Source organism: Procambarus clarkii, chromosome 34 (assembly GCF_040958095.1).
Source record: "Procambarus clarkii isolate CNS0578487 chromosome 34, FALCON_Pclarkii_2.0, whole genome shotgun sequence".
NCBI classification, from domain to species: Eukaryota; Metazoa; Arthropoda; class Malacostraca; order Decapoda; family Cambaridae; genus Procambarus; species Procambarus clarkii.
In genome coordinates, this window is record NC_091183.1 from 31,678,778 (window position 1) to 31,696,595 (window position 17,818).

The window sequence follows — 17,818 nt, forward strand, 5'->3', positions numbered from 1 at the left end:
AGTTGTGGGAGTATGGGTTCGAGTCACTTCTGGGGTGTGAGTTTTCAGTTGTATATAGTCCTGGGGACCATTCAGGCTTGTTTGCATTTGTGTTCCTCACGTGTGCCCCAAAGAATGAGGTGATTTGATAAAATGCTATGCCCAAGATTACCATCCGAGTGCCGGCGGGGAAGTGGTTCATATAGCCTCGGCTATCACTTCCTTATGTCCGGTCGTGATGGTCAAGCGGATTAAGGCGTCCCTGTACATACCAGTTGTGGGAGTATGGGTTCGAGTCACTTCTGGGGTGTGAGTTTTCAGTTGTATATAGTCCTGGGGACCATTCAGGCTTGTTTGCATTTGTGTTCCTCACGTGTGCCCCAAAGAATGAGGTGATTTGATAAAATGCTATGCCCAAGATTACCATCCGAGTGCCGGCGGGGAAGTGGTTCATATAGCCTCGGCTATCACTTCCTTATGTCCGGTCGTGATGGTCAAGCGGATTAAGGCGTCCCTGTACATACCAGTTGTGGGAGTATGGGTTCGAGTCACTTCTGGGGTGTGAGTTTTCAGTTATATATATATATATATATATATATATATATATATATATATATATATTATTAAATATGACCGAAAAAGTAAGATTAATAATTCTAACACAAATTTTCTCTATCTTTCGCACATTTCTTTTCACTGTTGGTGGTAATTCAAAAATCAATTCTCCAAAATTCATTTTTATTGCTAGTCTGACGCGACACTTGAGCGAGTTTCGTAAAACTTATTACATTTTCAAAGACTTTAGTTTACACATACACAACTGAATAGAACTTACACATCTCCGATTTGTTTATATCTACATTTGAGTGAGGTGGATGGGGTGAGGTGGCATTAATAGGGTATTAATTTCATCATAATATATATATATATATATATATATATATATATATATATATATATATATATATATATATATATATATATATATATATATATATATATATATGTATACATATATATATATATATAGAAGGGAGTACCACCTCTAGCTGGAAGGGGGACCTATAGCCTCGGAGGAAACCACGCATAACGTATTAGAGGGAATGTTTTGATCCCCTCCAATACAGTTTCTGTGTGCTTTTCTCCTACCACCCCTTCCTTTTTTATTTTTTGTGCTTTATTATATATTTGATGGTTACAAGATATACATGGGTTGATACAAAAATAATAATACAAAAAGGTGCATAAAGGTTATGGATCTCTTGAAAAACACGACAATGGGAAACATTGATGAATGTCACAGACGGGTTCGATCATTGTTGCAAGTCAAACACTTCTTCGAATTCCTCTGAAGTTGGACTAGTGCCTAAGACGCAACAGGTATTTTCCCTCTGAATCGCAACACTGAGGCGCTGGAACAAGAAATTTTTTGCTCTCTGGTCTTTTGTAGCGCTGATCAATTTGTCCCCCAATTCCTTCAGGAACTTCAATGCACATTTTCCCCCCGAACCGAGGGTCTCTGAGTCGATCGGAACAAAGCTGTAGCAGTGTGCTAGACCTCTATATTTAATAATTTTCTTCGATTCTTTGAAACAAGCAGCATCACCGGTTTCACGTGTGCTGTAGTGGAGGTAGGTACTGGCCAGTGTGGCAGCGCACGTGTAGTCCCACACCACTTGCTTACCATCCTTCCAAGGTAACAAGGTAACCCCCATCTGGGCGCTTCTGAGGGTCGTTAGGTCTGGATAAGTGTGGTTCTCTTTGTGCCGGGCAGCGGGCTGTGGCGAGGCTCTTCTTGATGATGTCGTTGACTTCTTCATGTCTTGCAGTTTTACCCTGTGCTTTACGACATACCAGACCATGACGACCATATTGGTCTGCCCTCGCAGTTCCGCAGATGCACCTATGTTCGGTGAGGATCGGGGCGGCAAGGCGAAGGGCAACTCCAATGTGGAGAGCGCCATTACTGAGGCGAGTTCCCAGGGCTGCAGTGGGCACAGCAAATAAAAAATCCCGGCATGGGGTGCTGTTACCGCTAGGAGGCGGGCTTTGTTTTCAGCATCAGCGTTGTCAATTATTGCTGTGACAGTCTTTTCCATTATGGGGCTATCCCAGTGGGCCTGCTTGTGATTTTTTGGGACTTGTGGTCAGGGTTGAGGGTGTGCAATGGTGTCCCATTGTCTGGCTGCTTCGATGAACGTTTGATCATGAGTTCCCGCTGTCTCTCTCATACGCTCTGGTAGGATCTGCTCTACCAATTCGTTGGCTGCTGTACATGAGGATAAGAATGCTGGAAGTGCTACCTCAGTTACCTTTCGTATGCCTATCTCTCCAAATCTCACTGGGAGTGTTGCTTGGTCCCACTGACTGTCATCTAAATCTAGGTTGAGCGCCTTCCTGAATATTGACCTGAGGAGCTCATCATATATATATATATATATATATATATATATATATATATATATATATATATATATATATATATATATATATATACAACTTTAGAACACTTTCCCACCAGGAGACTCGAACCCTCGCCAGCACAGAAGCCTTCCAGCAACTGGCATAACAGGTACGCCTTAACCCGCTCCACCACCAGCTCAGACCCTTAAAAGAGATGGTAATTTCGGAGTATTTATATACTCCAAAGATCACCACCTCCCAAGAGCACTAGAGCAAGTGAGGGGTCATTTATACATTTATTTCATCAAGTCCCTGTTAATATGGGAGAACACTGTGTCTATGAACTTAAGGCACAACTCTCCTAAACACGAGATTGAAGTATACAACTTTAGAACACTTTCCCACCAGGAGACTCGAACCCTCGCCAGCACAGAAGCCTTCCAGCAACTGGCATAACAGGTACGCCTTAACCCGCTCCACCACCAGCTCAGACCCTTAAAAGAGATGGTAATTTCGGAGTATTTATATACTCCAAAGATCACCACCTCCCAAGAGCACTAGAGCAAGTGAAGGGACATTTATACGTTTATTTCATCAAGTCCCTGTTAATATGGGAGAACACTGTGTCTATGAACTTAAGGCACAACTCTCCTAAACACGAGAGTGAAGTATACAACTTTAGAACACTTTCCCACCAGGAGACTCGAACCCTCGCCAGCACAGAAGCCTTCCAGCAACTGGCATAACAGGTACGCCTTAACCCGCTCCACCACCAGCTCAGACCCTTAAAAAGAGATGGTAATTTCAGAGTATTTATATACTCCAAAGATCACCACCTCCCAAGAGCACTAGAGCAAGTGAGGGGTCATTTATACGTTTATTTCATCAAGTCCCTGTTAATATGGGAGAACACTGTGTCTATGAACTTAAGGCACAACTCTCCTAAACACGAGAGTGAAGTATACAACTTTAGAACACTTTCTAAAGTGTTCACTTTCTAAAGTAAATAGACACAGTGTTCTCCCATATTAACAGGGACTTGATGAAATAAACGTATAAATGACCCCTCACTTGCTCTAGTGCTCTTGGGAGGTGGTGATCTTTGGAGTATATAAATACTCCGAAATTACCATCTCTTTTAAGGGTCTGAGCTGGTGGTGGAGCGGGTTAAGGCGTACCTGTTATGCCAGTTGCTGGAAGGCTTCTGTGCTGGCGAGGGTTCGAGTCTCCTGGTGGGAAAGTGTTCTAAAGTTGTATACTACACTCTCGTGTTTAGGAGAGTTGTGCCTTAAGTTCATAGACACAGTGTTCTCCCATATTAACAGGGACTTGATGAAATAAACGTATAAATGACCCCTCACTTGCTCTAGTGCTCTTGGGAGGTGGTGATCTTTGGAGTATATAAATACTCCGAAATTACCATCTCTTTTAAGGGTCTGAGCTGGTGGTGGAGCGGGTTAAGGCGTACCTGTTATGCCAGTTGCTGGAAGGCTTCTGTGCTGGCGAGGGTTCGAGTCTCCTGGTGGGAAAGTGTTCTAAAGTTGTATACTTCACTCTCGTGTTTAGGAGAGTTGTGCCTTAAGTTCATAGACACAGTGTTCTCCCATATTAACAGGGACTTGATGAAATAAACGTATAAATGACCCCTCACTTGCTCTAGTGCTCTTGGGAGGTGGTGATCTTTGGAGTATATAAATACTCCGAAATTACCATCTCTTTTAAGGGTCTGAGCTGGTGGTGGAGCGGGTTAAGGCGTACCTGTTATGCCAGTTGCTGGAAGGCTTCTGTGCTGGCGAGGGTTCGAGTCTCCTGGTGGGAAAGTGTTCTAAAGTTGTATACTTTACTCTCGTGTTTAGGAGAGTTGTGCCTTAAGTTCATAGACACAGTGTTCTCCCATATTAACAGGGACTTGATGAAATAAACGTATAAATGACCCCTCACTTGCTCTAGTGCTCTTGGGAGGTGGTGATCTTTGGAGTATATAAATACTCCGAAATTACCATCTCTTTTAAGGGTCTGAGCTGGTGGTGGAGCGGGTTAAGGCGTACCTGTTATGCCAGTTGCTGGAAGGCTTCTGTGCTGGCGAGGGTTCGAGTCTCCTGGTGGGAAAGTGTTCTAAAGTTGTATACTTCACTCTCGTGTTTAGGAGAGTTGTGCCTTAAGTTCATAGACACAGTGTTCTCCCATATTAACAGGGACTTGATGAAATAAACGTATAAATGACCCCTCACTTGCTCTAGTGCTCCTGGGAGGTGGTGATCTTTGGAGTATATAAATACTCCGAAATTACCATCTCTTTTAAGGGTCTGAGCTGGTGGGGGAGCGGGTTAAGGCGTACCTGTTATGCCAGTTGCTGGAAGGCTTCTGTGCTGGCGAGGGTTCGAGTCTCCTGGTGGGAAAGTGTTCTAAAGTTGTATACTTCACTCTCGTGTTTAGGAGAGTTGTGCCTTAAGTTCATAGACACAGTGTTCTCCCATATTAACAGGGACTTGATGAAATAAACGTATAAATGACCCCTCACTTGCTCTAGTGCTCTTGGGAGGTGGTGATCTTTGGAGTATATAAATACTCTGAAATTACCATCTCTTTTAAGGGTCTGAGCTGGTGGTGGAGCGGGTTAAGGCGTACCTGTTATGCCAGTTGCTGGAAGGCTTCTGTGCTGGCGAGGGTTCGAGTCTCCTGGTGGGAAAGTGTTCTAAAGTTGTATACTTCACTCTCGTGTTTAGGAGAGTTGTGCCTTAAGTTCATAGACACAGTGTTCTCCCATATTAACAGGGACTTGATGAAATAAACGTATAAATGACCCCTCACTTGCTCTAGTGCTCTTGGGAGGTGGTGATCTTTGGAGTATATAAATACTCCGAAATTACCATCTCTTTTAAGGGTCTGAGCTGGTGGTGGAGCGGGTTAAGGCGTACCTGTTATGCCAGTTGCTGGAAGGCTTCTGTGCTGGCGAGGGTTCGAGTCTCCTGGTGGGAAAGTGTTCTAAAGTTGTATACTTCACTCTCGTGTTTAGGAGAGTTGTGCCTTTATATATATATATATATATATATATATATATATATATATATATATATATATATATTTTAAGATGAATAGGAAAACCAGGGATATACTGAACATCTTGTATCAGAATCTTTACTTTAAAAAACATAACGTTTCGAATACTTCTCGTATTCATCATCAGATCTAAAAGAAAAAACAGAAATCACAATCAAATAGCTGGTAAACAAAGAACTCATACTGAATATAATTGCCTATCAAAGAAAGGAAAATGCTTAAAAAACAAAACACTTAAGCGCACTTAAAGTGATCAATACAAATAAAACTTATTAACTGTCACATATATTAAAACTAATTTAAAATCCATTAAACTACAAGATGAAATTTATAACTACTTAAACAAACCATTCTATTAAACTTACGTGAAGTGATCAGAAGTGAAACTTGATACCTAACACATAGATACTAAACACTATAACAAATATTTATATAATGACTACAAATCTACAAAAAATGTATGTAAAATACAAACAGAATAAACGACAATTATATATATATATATATATATATATATATATATATATATATATATATATATATATATATATATATATATATGTATATATATATATATATATATATATATATATATATATATATATATATATATATATATATATATATATATAATGCAAACGACTGAATAACTCACCTGTTCGTGAAAAGTCTTGGGCCATCACAATTCTTTCCACAGCCTCTGCTGCGCTGAGTATATGATGACCATTCCTAACAAATGTGTTGATGCTCTGTAGGAACTCTGACGTCTTGATGAATTTAAGGCGATTCACTTTCTGTAGATTTGCGACGTCTCGCAATATTCCTGCCTCTGCAGTCTATGCCAAACCAATTATCAAATGATAATTAAGACTTTGAAAAGTAACTGTATTCAACATTATTAAACATTCTACATCAATTTATCTCATTAGGAACAATAACGCTTCATCATAAAACCTTTTTAACTTGTATTTAACACCAAAAGGCAGTTGTGACTTACAGTAAAATATACTGCTTTTGCCGAGCCACTCTGAACCAGCAAAGTTACAGAGTGGTCGTCCACAATGTCCTGGAGGGACTGGATGGGCTGAGGGATGTGTCTGACAGCCAGGAGAGCCATGAGGTTGCCACCGTAGCTCTGTGTCAACACCACCGTCACCAGCCCCCACACCACCATCACCACCCGCTCCCACCACCAGACATTCTGTTCTGAAATACCTGTTGAGAAAGATTATAATGCAAGCTCGGCTAGGCTCGTGCATTCGAGTTTACCAAACTCGGATTACAAGATTTATTTATTTATTATTATTTGATTGATTTATTGATTGAATTTAGATTGAATGATTGATTGGCGAAGATTAAGCCACCATAAGAGGTGGCACTAGCATGAGTGGTAAGGTGGTATATGTTTGGAGTGAAAGTATTATTTGGTCATGCAACATCTTGAAGTGTATCCAGGCCCTTGGGGCTAGAGAGATTATATTGAATTGGCAAGGCTACAGAAGATTTAATAATTTATAAGATACTTCAATAAATTATATTTTGGCATTTAGTGGGATACAACATTTAATTCACTTGTGTCTTTGGGGGAATGAACCCCGTCCAGTAATATATGAGGCCCTCGGTTTCCTAACCAAGTCACAATGAGACCATCAGTTTACTAACCAAGTCACGATGAGACCATCAGTTTACTAACCAAGTCACGATGAGACCGTCAGTTTACTAACCAAGTCACAATGTAACTTTAATTGGGACTCAGAAAATGCGTAAGTGCTATTAACCAGATTTACAAGACTTCCGTGGAACACGACGGCAATATCTTGTGGTTATAGATTCCTTCATCTACAACATCGTGGGTAAAAACATTTCATTAACTCGTTATGAGTTGCACTTAAACATTCCTGCTGAGTCTTGTGTCAGTGTGAGCGTCCAGGCCTGGTTCTACAGGTGTGGCCTCCAGTTGGACGAGAAGCAGTTTTAAAGGAAATGAAACATGAACATCTAAGATGAGGTAGACTGGTGTTCATGACGTGGATGCAGCGGTGGAACTTCCCAGATCCCATTGTGGTACTAATTGCTCGATTGTCTCCAGTTAACTGTTTTATGAGTTTATTATGTTTGAGTCTCTCCTGGATCATAATTACAACCAGAAATAAGTTTAATTATAACAAATATAAAAATAAATGAATTAATATAGCAAGCAATAAATCCACAAGGGCCGGGACGAGGGTTTGAACCTACGTTCGAAAGGATCCCAGACGCTGCCTTAATCGACTGAGCTACGACATTGTAAAATAATTGCATCCGGGAAATCATCCTGATTTACCAACCTACGTGATGTGACGTAGGTTCGAACCCCTCGTCATGGCCCCTGGTGGATTTGTTCACTGATGCATCTTGCTATTGTGATTTCTGTGTATAGCAAGCAATTGATAACAAAGGTTTCGGTGTGGGTTTAAAATCCCATTTTATGTTTCAGTTTGCTAACTGGTTCAGTGATATAGTTTACGTTGTCAAAGAATTCCACCAGATAATCCTAAACACTAATGAAAAGAATATTCTTATGAAAATTATTATCGTTTCATTCCCTCCCTCACCACTTCCCTCCCTCCCTCCCTGCCTCCATCAAAATTTTCCATTAAAACCACAATTTTTTTTTATTTCTTGTCATGAAATTGTTGTGAACCTCAGAGTTAATGTTTATTGTAAATTTAAGCATGTTACTCCACCTGGTTCCTGATTTGACCCCAATTGTCGCAAGACGTCTCAAACACCGTTTTTGGATGCTGTTATATGGGCTAGCTAATTGTCCTCCATTAAGTTAATTATTGTTCCTTCTTTCTTAATCTATATAAATAAAAATGGATATGTTCGATTGTTCAAAATCGCTAATCTCCGAAAGTTCTTCACCGATTGCTTTGAAATTTTCACACAACATTCCATTCGCATCCGAGCAGGTTTTTATATACATTCTATATAGATGTCACGTCTGTGACGGTAAAAAGAAAACATGGTTTTTCTGAAAAACTGTGTTTTTGAATGTGTTTTTCATGTGAGGGAAATCTTGGAAACGTCTTTGCCGATTGCTTTGAAATTTTGACACAATGTTGCATTCGAATAGGCGCGTCCTTTTATATATTTACTATATACATGCTTCACCTGTGACCGGAAAAAACATGTTTTTTTGGAAAAACAGCCATCTGTTGGATGTACGGGGAACACACGCTGTAATCACTGAAAGTTCTTCACCGATTGCTTTGAAATTTTGACACAAACGTTGCATTCGAATAGGCGCGTCTTTTTATATACCTACTATATAGATGCCATCCCTGTGGCAGGTAAAAACATGAGTTTTTGAAAACCAGTGCCATCTGTTGCACATAATGGCAACATGCACGCTATACCAAATATGTCACGAATTCCATTTCAATGTTTCCGATTGCATTGATAAATTTTATTTTCATAGATTTCGATTTATTTAATTTTTTATTGAATTATTTTGTGTGACACTGTGTTGGAATTGAGCTGTGTTGTTTACCATACCGTCCGTTTCGTAAATATAAGTATAGATACCTGTTACCTGTGACAGGTAAAACTATGCTTTTCTTGAAAAACAGCGCATCTGTTGCATGTAAGAGAAACACACATGTTATACTAGATATGTTACAATTCCATTTCAATGTTTCTGATTGCATTGTTAAATGGAATTTTCATAGATTTTCATTTATTTTCATTTTGATTTAATTATTTTGTGTGAAATGCATTGGAATTGAGCTGTGTTGTTTACCAGACCGTTCATTTCGTGAGTATAGTTTATTTGTTAATTTTTTCATATTTTCATTTCATTTTTAACTGTTTTTCTTATATTTCAGTGATGGGAACATCAGATCACTTGATGTTCCCAATTTTCTGATGGGAACATCAGACCATTTGGTAAGGCATTGGACAAGGGATAGGGTAATGGTGGTGAAGGACGAGGGGACGGATGGGGGGGGATGGTGGGGACGAGGGGATGGGGGAGTGGAGAATGGTGGTGAAGACAAAGGGACCGGGGAGTGGGGTATGGTGCGAAGGAAAAGGGGCTGGTGGAGTGGGGAATTGTGGGATGGATTAGGGGACCATGGAGTGAGAAATGGTTGGGAGGCCGGAAAGACGGGTGAGGGAGGAATGGTGGGGTGGACTGGGGGACAGGGAAGGTTGCTGTGGCTCAGTAATGCACTTGCGTTGCTGAGCCACAGCAACGCGTGGCCGGGTACTGCTAGTACCTAATAAGGCACTACTAACCAATGAAGCAATGATGTTAACATTGATAAACTTTAAATGTATTATATTCAGTTTTAGAATATTTGGAGTTTGTATAACAAAGTTAACATGGATCATAACCACAGAACCACTCTTCGGAGTTATACTTTTGGTGAAAGCTTTGATTTTATTAGAGATATTGAATATCTGCCAGGAATTCTTTATTAGGTACTTATGTGATCTTATACAGAAACATGCAGAGGCCAGGAAGGTGTAGTGAGGCCTGGAAGGTGATGTGAAGGTATTAGTGAGGCCAGGGAAGTGATGTTAAGGGGGGATTAGATTTATATATGCCTAAAATGAAAACTGGTTCGATTTCAATCAAACTTTTTTGACGTGTTGTATATAAATGGGTTTCATCTGGTCCAAGTCTCAGCATCGTAGCATAATAGGAAGAGAGAAAAAAATTTAATTATGTGTCAAAATTTTTCACACACACACACACATGTGTGTGTGTGTGTGTGTGTACTTACCTAGTTGTGCTTGCGGGTGTTGAGCTCTGGCTCTTTGGTCCCATCTCTCAACTGTCAATCAACTAATGTACAGGTTTCTGAGCCTAATGGGCTCTATCATATCTACACTTGAAGCTGTGTATGGAGTCAGCCTCCACCACATCACTTCCTAATGCATTCCATTTGTCTACTACTCTGACACTGAAAAAAATCTTTCTAACGTCTCTATGGCTCCTTTGGGCACTCAGTTTCCACCTGTGTCCCCTAGTGCATGTGCCCTTTGTGGTAAATAGCCTGTCTTTATTTACCCTATCAATTCCTCTGAGAATCTTGTATGTGGTGATCATGTCCCCTCTAACTCTTCTGTCTCCCGGTGACGTGAGGTTTAATTCCCGTAATCTCTCCTTGTAGCTCATATCCCTCAGTTCAGGTACTAGTCTGGTTTCAAACCTTTGAACCTTTTCCAGTTTAGCCATATGCATGACTAGATATGGACTCCATGCTGGAGCTGCATACTCCAGGATTGGTCTGACATATGTGGTATACAAAGTTCTGAAAGATTTCTTACATCGATTTCTAAAGGCCGTTCTTATGTTAGCCAACCTGGCATATGCCGCTGATGTTATCCTCTTGATATGAGCGTCAGGGAACAGATCTGGTGTGATATCAACCCCCAGGTCTTTCTCTCTCTCAGACTCTTAAAGGATTTCATTTCCCAAATGATACCTTGTATCTGGTGTCCTGCTCCCTACACCTATCTTCATTACATTATATTTTCTTAGGTTAAACTCTAACAACCATTTGTTCGCCCATTCCTGCAGCTTGTTCAGGTCTTCTTGAAGCCTCAAGTTGTCCTCCTGTCTTAATCCTTTTCATAATTTTGGCGCCGTCAGCAAATATTGAGAGGAATGAGTCTATGCCCTCTCATTGACGTATATGAAACAGGATTTGTACGAGTACAGAGCACTATGGGACTCCAATGGTGACTTCACGCCAATCTGAGGTCTCATCTCTCACTGTAACTCTCTGCTTTCTATCGCTTAGGTGTTCCCTTATCCACTGGAGCGCCCTACCAGTTACTCCTGCCTGTTTCTCCAGTTTTATGGGGTACTGTGTCAAAGGCTTTCCGGCAATCCAAAAAAATGCAGTCCACCCATCCTTCTCTTTCTTGCTTAATCTTTGTCACCTGATCGTAGAACTCTATTAAGCTTGTAAGGCAAGATTTACCTATGAACCTATGTTCATGGGTTGTCACGAAGTCCCTTTTCTCCAGATGTGTTACTTGGTATTTTCTCACGATCTTCTCCATCACCTCGCATGGTATAAAAGTTAAGGACACTGGCCTGTAGTTCAGTGCCTCTTGTCTGTCACCCTGTTTGTATATTGGGACTACATTAGCAGTGTTCCATATTTCTGGTAGGTCTCCCGTTTCCAGTGACCTACTATACACTATGTAGAGTGGCAAGCAAAGCGCAAGCACACTTTTTCAATACCCATGATGAGATTCCATCCGGGCCAACAGCCTTTCTCACGTCTAGATCCAATAGGTGCCTCTTAACCTCATCTCTAGTAATTTCGATCCCTTCCAAGGTCGCCTGGTTTACTACCACCTCTCCTAGTGCAGTGACCTCTCCTCGTTCTATTGTGAAGACCTCCTGGATCCTCTTGTTGAGTTCCTCACACTCCTCTTTGTCATTCTCTGTGTACCTGTCCTCACCCGTTCTAAGTTTCATCACCTGTTCCTTCACTGTTGTTTTCCTCCTGATGTGACTGTGTTGTAGCTTTGGTTCGGTTTTGGCTTTATTAGCTATATCATTTTCATACTTTTTCTCAGCTTCTCTTCTCACACTAACGTACTCGTTCTTGGTTCTCTGGTATCTCTCTCTACTGTCTGGTGTTCTGTTATTTCGGAAGTTCCTTCACGCCCTTTTGTTCAGTTCCTTTGCTTTCACACATGGCCTATTAGTTCATGGATTCTTCTTTTGCTTCTCGTTTTTTCCTGTCGGGCTGGGATAAACCTGTTTACTGCCTCCTGACACTTTTGGGTGGCATAGTCCACACACACACACGTGTGTGTGTGTGTACTCACCTAATTGTATTCACCTGTGTGTGTGTGTGTGTGTGTGTGTGTGTGTGTGTGTGTGTGTGTGTGTGTGTGTGTGTGTGTGTGTGTGTGTGTGTGTGTTTGTGTGTACTCACCTCTTTGTGCTTGCGGGAGTTGAGCTCAGGCTCTTTGGTAGCCTGAGCTCAACATATTTCCAAGTTGAGTAAAAGCTTTCCCACATTCTGGACACTCGTGAAGTTTAATATCTGCATGCAGCAGTCTGTGAACCTTCATATTTCCATACTGAGCTCTGAGCATACTGGGCTCTATCATATCTACACTTGAAACTGTGTATGGAGTCAGCCTTCACCACATCACTTCCTAATGCATTACATTTGTCAACCACTCTGACACTAAAAAAGTTCTTTGCAATATCTCCGAGGCTTATTTGGCTACTCAGTTTCCACTAATCTTTCAGCGACATGAGGTTTTTGTTCTCGTAGTATGTCCTGTAGTGAATTACATTCATTAGGAATTCACTTTCTAATTCATTCCGGTAAGTTTATCCCGTCCTTATGTCCTCGTAGCTCATACCTCTCAGCTCCGGTACTACTCTGGTGGTAAACCTTTGAACCTTTTCCAATTTAGTCTTATCCTTGACTAGATATGGACTCCATGCTGGGGCTGCATACTCCAGGATTGGCCTGACATGTGGTATGCAAAGTTTTGAATCATTCCTTACACAAGTTTCTAAATGCCGTTCTTATTTTGCCCATCCTGGCATATGCCGCTGATGTTATCCTCTTGATATAGGCTGTAGGGGTCTGGTCTGGCATGAAATCAACCCCCCAGGTCTTTTTCTCTCTCTGACTCTTGAAGTAGGCTCTGGTAGGCCTCCAGTATCATCTCCCAAATGATACCTTGTATCTGGCCTCCTGCTCCCTACACCTATCTTCATTACATTCCATTTGCTTGGGTTAAACTCTAACAACCATTTGTTCGACCATTCCTTCAGTTCGTGTAGGTCTTCTTGAAGCCTCAAGTTGTCCTCCTCTGTCTTAATCCTTCTCATAATTTTGGCATCGTCAGCAAAAGTTCAGAGAAATGAGTCTATATCCTCCGGAAGATCATTTACGTATACCAGAAACAGGATAGGACCGGGAACAGAGCCCTGTGGAACTCCACTGGTGACTTCACGCCAATCTGAGGTCTCACCTCTCACTGTAACTCTCTGCTTCCTATTGCTTAGGTACTCCTATATCTACTGGAGCGCTCTACCAGTTACTCCTGCCTGTCATTCCAGCTTATGTACCAGCCTCTTATGGGGGACTGTGTCAAAGACTTTCCGACAATCCAAGAAAATACAGTCCGCCCAGTCTTTTGTTTCTTGTTTAATCTTTGTCACCTGGTCGTAGAATTTTGTTAATCAATTAGGGCAAGATTTACCATCCCTGAACCCATGTTGGCTTTTTATCACGAAGTCCCTTCTCTTCAGATGTGTTACTAGGGATTTTCTCGCGATCTTCTTCATCACCTTGCATGGTATACAAGTTAAGGACACTGGCCTGTAGTTCAGTGCCTCTTGTCTGTCACCCTTTTGTATATTGGGACCACATTTGCCGTCTTCCGTATTTCTGGTAGGTCTCCTGTCTCCAGTGACCTAATATACACTATGGAGAGTGGCGAGTAAAGTGCCTCTGCACACTCTTTCAGTGTGTGTGTGTGTGTGTGTGTGTGTGTGTGTGTGTGTGTGTGTGTGTGTGTGTGTGTGTTTGTACGCATGTGTTTTTTTTTTGAGTGTGTATTCACCTAGTTGTGCTTGCGGGGGTTGAGCCCTGCTCTTTCGGCCCGCCTCTCAACTGTCCATCAACTGTTTCTGCTACTACTTTTTTTCACACCACACACACACACACATACACCCCCACCCCCTCCCAGGAAGCAGCCTGTGACAGCTGACTAACTCCCAGGTACCTATTTACTGCTAGGTAACAGGGACATAGGGTGAAAGAAACTCTGCCCATAGTTTCTCCCCGGCGCCCGAGATCGAACCCGGGACTACAGGATCACGTGACCAGCGTGCTTTCCGCTCAACCACCGGCTCCCCAGTGCGTGTGTGTGTGTGTGTGTGTGTGTGTGTGTGTGTGTGTGTGTGTGTGTGTGTGTGTGTGTGTATGTGTGTGTGTGTGTGTATGTGTGTGTGTGTGTGTGCGTGCGTGTGTGTGTGTGTGTGTGTGTGCGTGCGTGTGTGTGTCGCGAGGGCCCCTTAGGTGTCAACCTTTACCCGGAATGAGCCTCTTTTTAAATATATATATTAGGATTTTAATAAATATATAATATTAAATATATAAATATAAATATATTTTTAAATATATATATATTAAAATAAATAATGTATCAAATGCTTTTTGGCAGTCCAAAAATATGCAGTTTGCCCAACCTTTTCTGTCCTGCCTTATCCTCATTATTTTTTCATAGAATTCCCAAAGGTTTGTTAGGTAAGATATCCATTTCCAGAATCCATGTTGAGGTTTGTTTACAAACCTAATGTTCTCAAGGTGTGCAACCAGTCTTAGCCAAATTATTCTTTCAAGTATTTTACGGGGGATGCTGGTCAGTGATACAGGTCTACAGTTAAGTGCCTCCTCCCTATCCCCTTTCTTGAAAATCGGTACGACATTTGCCCTCTTCCAGGAATTGGGCAATTCCCTCGACATAAAAGACTCATTAAAGATCTTTGCCAGAGGCATGCTGTGGGCCTGCGCCACCTCTTTTAGTATCCACAGTGATACTTTTTCTCGTCCACCTGCTTTAGTTGCATCCAGTGTTGTCAACTGTTTCATTACCTCCTCTGCTGTCACCTCTATATCTGACAGTCTTTCGTCTAGGGTAATCTCTTCTAAGAATGGGAGTTGCTCAGGCTTGGTTGTGAACACTCCATGGAAACTGGCATTCAGTGCCTCGCACATTTCCTTGTCACTTTCAGTATATGCCCCGTCTGTCTTCCTTAGTCGTGTCACTTGGTCGTTCACCGACATTTTCAGTCTTATATGACTGTGCAGTAATTTAGGTTGTTTTTTCGCTTTAATCACAATATCGTTCACATATTTTCTTTCCGATACTCTTCTTATGTTAACGTAATCGTTCCTAGCTCTGTTGCATCTAATCCTGTTGTCCTCTGTCCGTTGTCTTCTGTACATGTGTGTGTGTGTGAGCATGAGTATTCACCTAGTTGTATTCACCTAGTTGTGCTTGCGGGGGTTGAGCTCTGCTCTTTCGGCCCGCCTCTCAACTGTCAATCAACTGTTTCTACTACTACTTTTTTCACATCACACAGACACACACACACACACACACACACACACACACACACACACACACACACACACACACACTCACATACACCAGGAAGCAGCCCGTGACAGCTGACTAACTTCCAGATACCTATTCACTACTAGGTAACAGGGGCATAGGGTGAAAAAAACTCTGCCCATCGTTTCTCCCCGGCGCCCGGGATCGAACCCAGGACCTCAGGATCACGTGTCCAGCGTGCTGTCCGTTCGGCCACCGGCTCCCCACCGCCTGTGTGTGTGTGTGTGTGTGTGTGTGTGTGTGTGTGTGTGTGTGTGTGTGTGTGTGTGTGTGTGTGTGTGTGTGTGTGTGTGTGTGTGTGTGTGTGTGTGTAAAGTTGTAGCTGTATGTACTAGTTGCATGTGTGGAGGAGAGAAGGTGCCTAGGGGCCTGGGTAATACTGGGTAATAATACTTTTACTACTACCTGGGTAATACAGTATTACTGGTAATACTGGCTCCTTTCTCTTGCCTGCTGTCAAACGGTTGGAGACAATAGGCTCAGCTGGCTGGGAGTCAGTGTTCCTTGAGCCTCCGCATTGGTCTCACAGGAGATCGTTGCCTTCAGCCCTTCCCTGGTATACCACTCTTTCTACTCTCTTTCTGTCTCTTTCTCTCTCTCTCCCTCTTTCTTTCCTCTCTCTCTCTCTACTTTCACTATCTTCTCTCCTCTCTTCTCCTCACTTCCCTCTCTCCTCTTCTTGGTCTCTACCTCTCGACTCGTTCTGCTTCTGCCTCGTTCTCTCTACTCTCCTCTCTGCTCCCCTCCTCTCTCTCTCTTCTCTCTCTAACTTCTTCTCCATCTCTCTCTTATCTCTCTCTCTTCTTCTCCTTCTCTCTCTTATCTCTCTCTCTTTCCTTTTTCTCTCTCTCTCTCTCTTTCTCTCTCTCCCCTTTCTCTCCTCTCTCTCTCTGTCTCCTCTCTCTCTCTCTCTACACTCTTTCTCCTCTCTCTCTCTCTCTCTATCTCTCTCTCTCTCTCTCTCTCTCTCTCTCTCTCTCTCTTTCTGTCTCCTCTCCGTCCTCCTCTCTCTCCTCTCTCCATCTCTATCTTTCAAATGCAATAAAGATAATTAATATGATCTATTAATTCCAATGATTAATTATTATAATTAACATTTTAAAAACCTTTCCTCAAAAAGATATATCGTAACATTTAAAACACGTTTTATTAAAACAATATGATTTCACGTTTTATACTCGCTCTTACAAATTCTCAAAACGTGTATAAAACTTAATTTAAAACGTGACTAAAACAATAAAATGTTGTTCATAGAAAGGTTTAAAAAAACGCAAATAGTTTCGTGAGAAGTGAGTCTTCAGCTAAACAATGTCTTTAACCTAATTCCACATCACGATTCTTGCCTCCTATCAACTGATGGTGTCATTCGTCCATCCTCTTGATCCAGCTACCTCTGCCATCGACCTTTTTCCTCTAAAATTCAGCATCCCTGCGCCATAAATATCTCATTTCTTAAGCCTTATAACTTCCAGCTTACCTTGCAAACCATGTTATATCTCCAATGTCAGTTCGGAGTGTGCCAGACTTGGAGTAACTCTTACACCAAGAGAAGATGGATGTTATAATTTGACAGCAGTTCATAACACTTGACGTTATAAGATACAGTGTACACCCACTACTATGGTCACCTTGTTCTATAAGGTACAGTGTGCACCCCTATCTTAGTCCCCTTCGTTTTATAAAGTATTGTGTACATCCCTACTATGGTCACCATGCTGCTCTAAGGTATAGTGTACACCCCAACCAAGGTCACCTTGATGCTATATGGGTAAATGTACACTCCTACCATGGTCATCTTCGTGCTATAAGGCATTAGGCACCTTAGAGGAGCAATAAAAAATTTAACAAATAAAAATAATGAGAAAATCAGCAGGAGCCATAAGGAGGATTCGAACTTATGCTCTTGTTACTCCCAATTTTTTCAGTGATATATTATTAACGTACAATAACAAAATACAAAGGTTATTGCACCTTTGTGCAGTAACAATATTAATAAAAATATTAAGTGACGTCTTCTCAAAGACCTAATATTATTGGATAAAATAACCTACTTCTCTATTTGTGATTTTTTTTAAGATTTACACCAAGAAGTCTCTTGCACTCTCATGAGTGTGAAATATTTCTTGGTGTAAATCTTTCAATAAACTTCACATATACATATGTGTGGGTTTTTATCCAATAATAATAATAATAATAATAATAACAGTATTGA

General features: G+C 41.5%; 1 protein-coding gene across 1 annotated transcript in view; it reads right to left on the reverse strand.

Moving 5' to 3' along the window:
- LOC123762194 (ionotropic receptor 93a-like) overlaps positions 1–6,619 on the reverse strand; it is a 36,542-nt gene extending 29,923 nt beyond the window's left edge. The window contains exons 1-2 of the mRNA XM_069335609.1: positions 6,440–6,619; positions 6,098–6,278 (exon numbers count right to left, since the gene is read on the reverse strand). Of these exons, the coding sequence (XP_069191710.1) occupies positions 6,098–6,278; positions 6,440–6,616 (358 nt within the window). The 5' untranslated portion in view covers positions 6,617–6,619. The remainder of the gene's footprint in view (positions 1–6,097; positions 6,279–6,439) is intronic.
- Between the last annotated feature and the right edge of the window lie 11,199 nt (positions 6,620–17,818).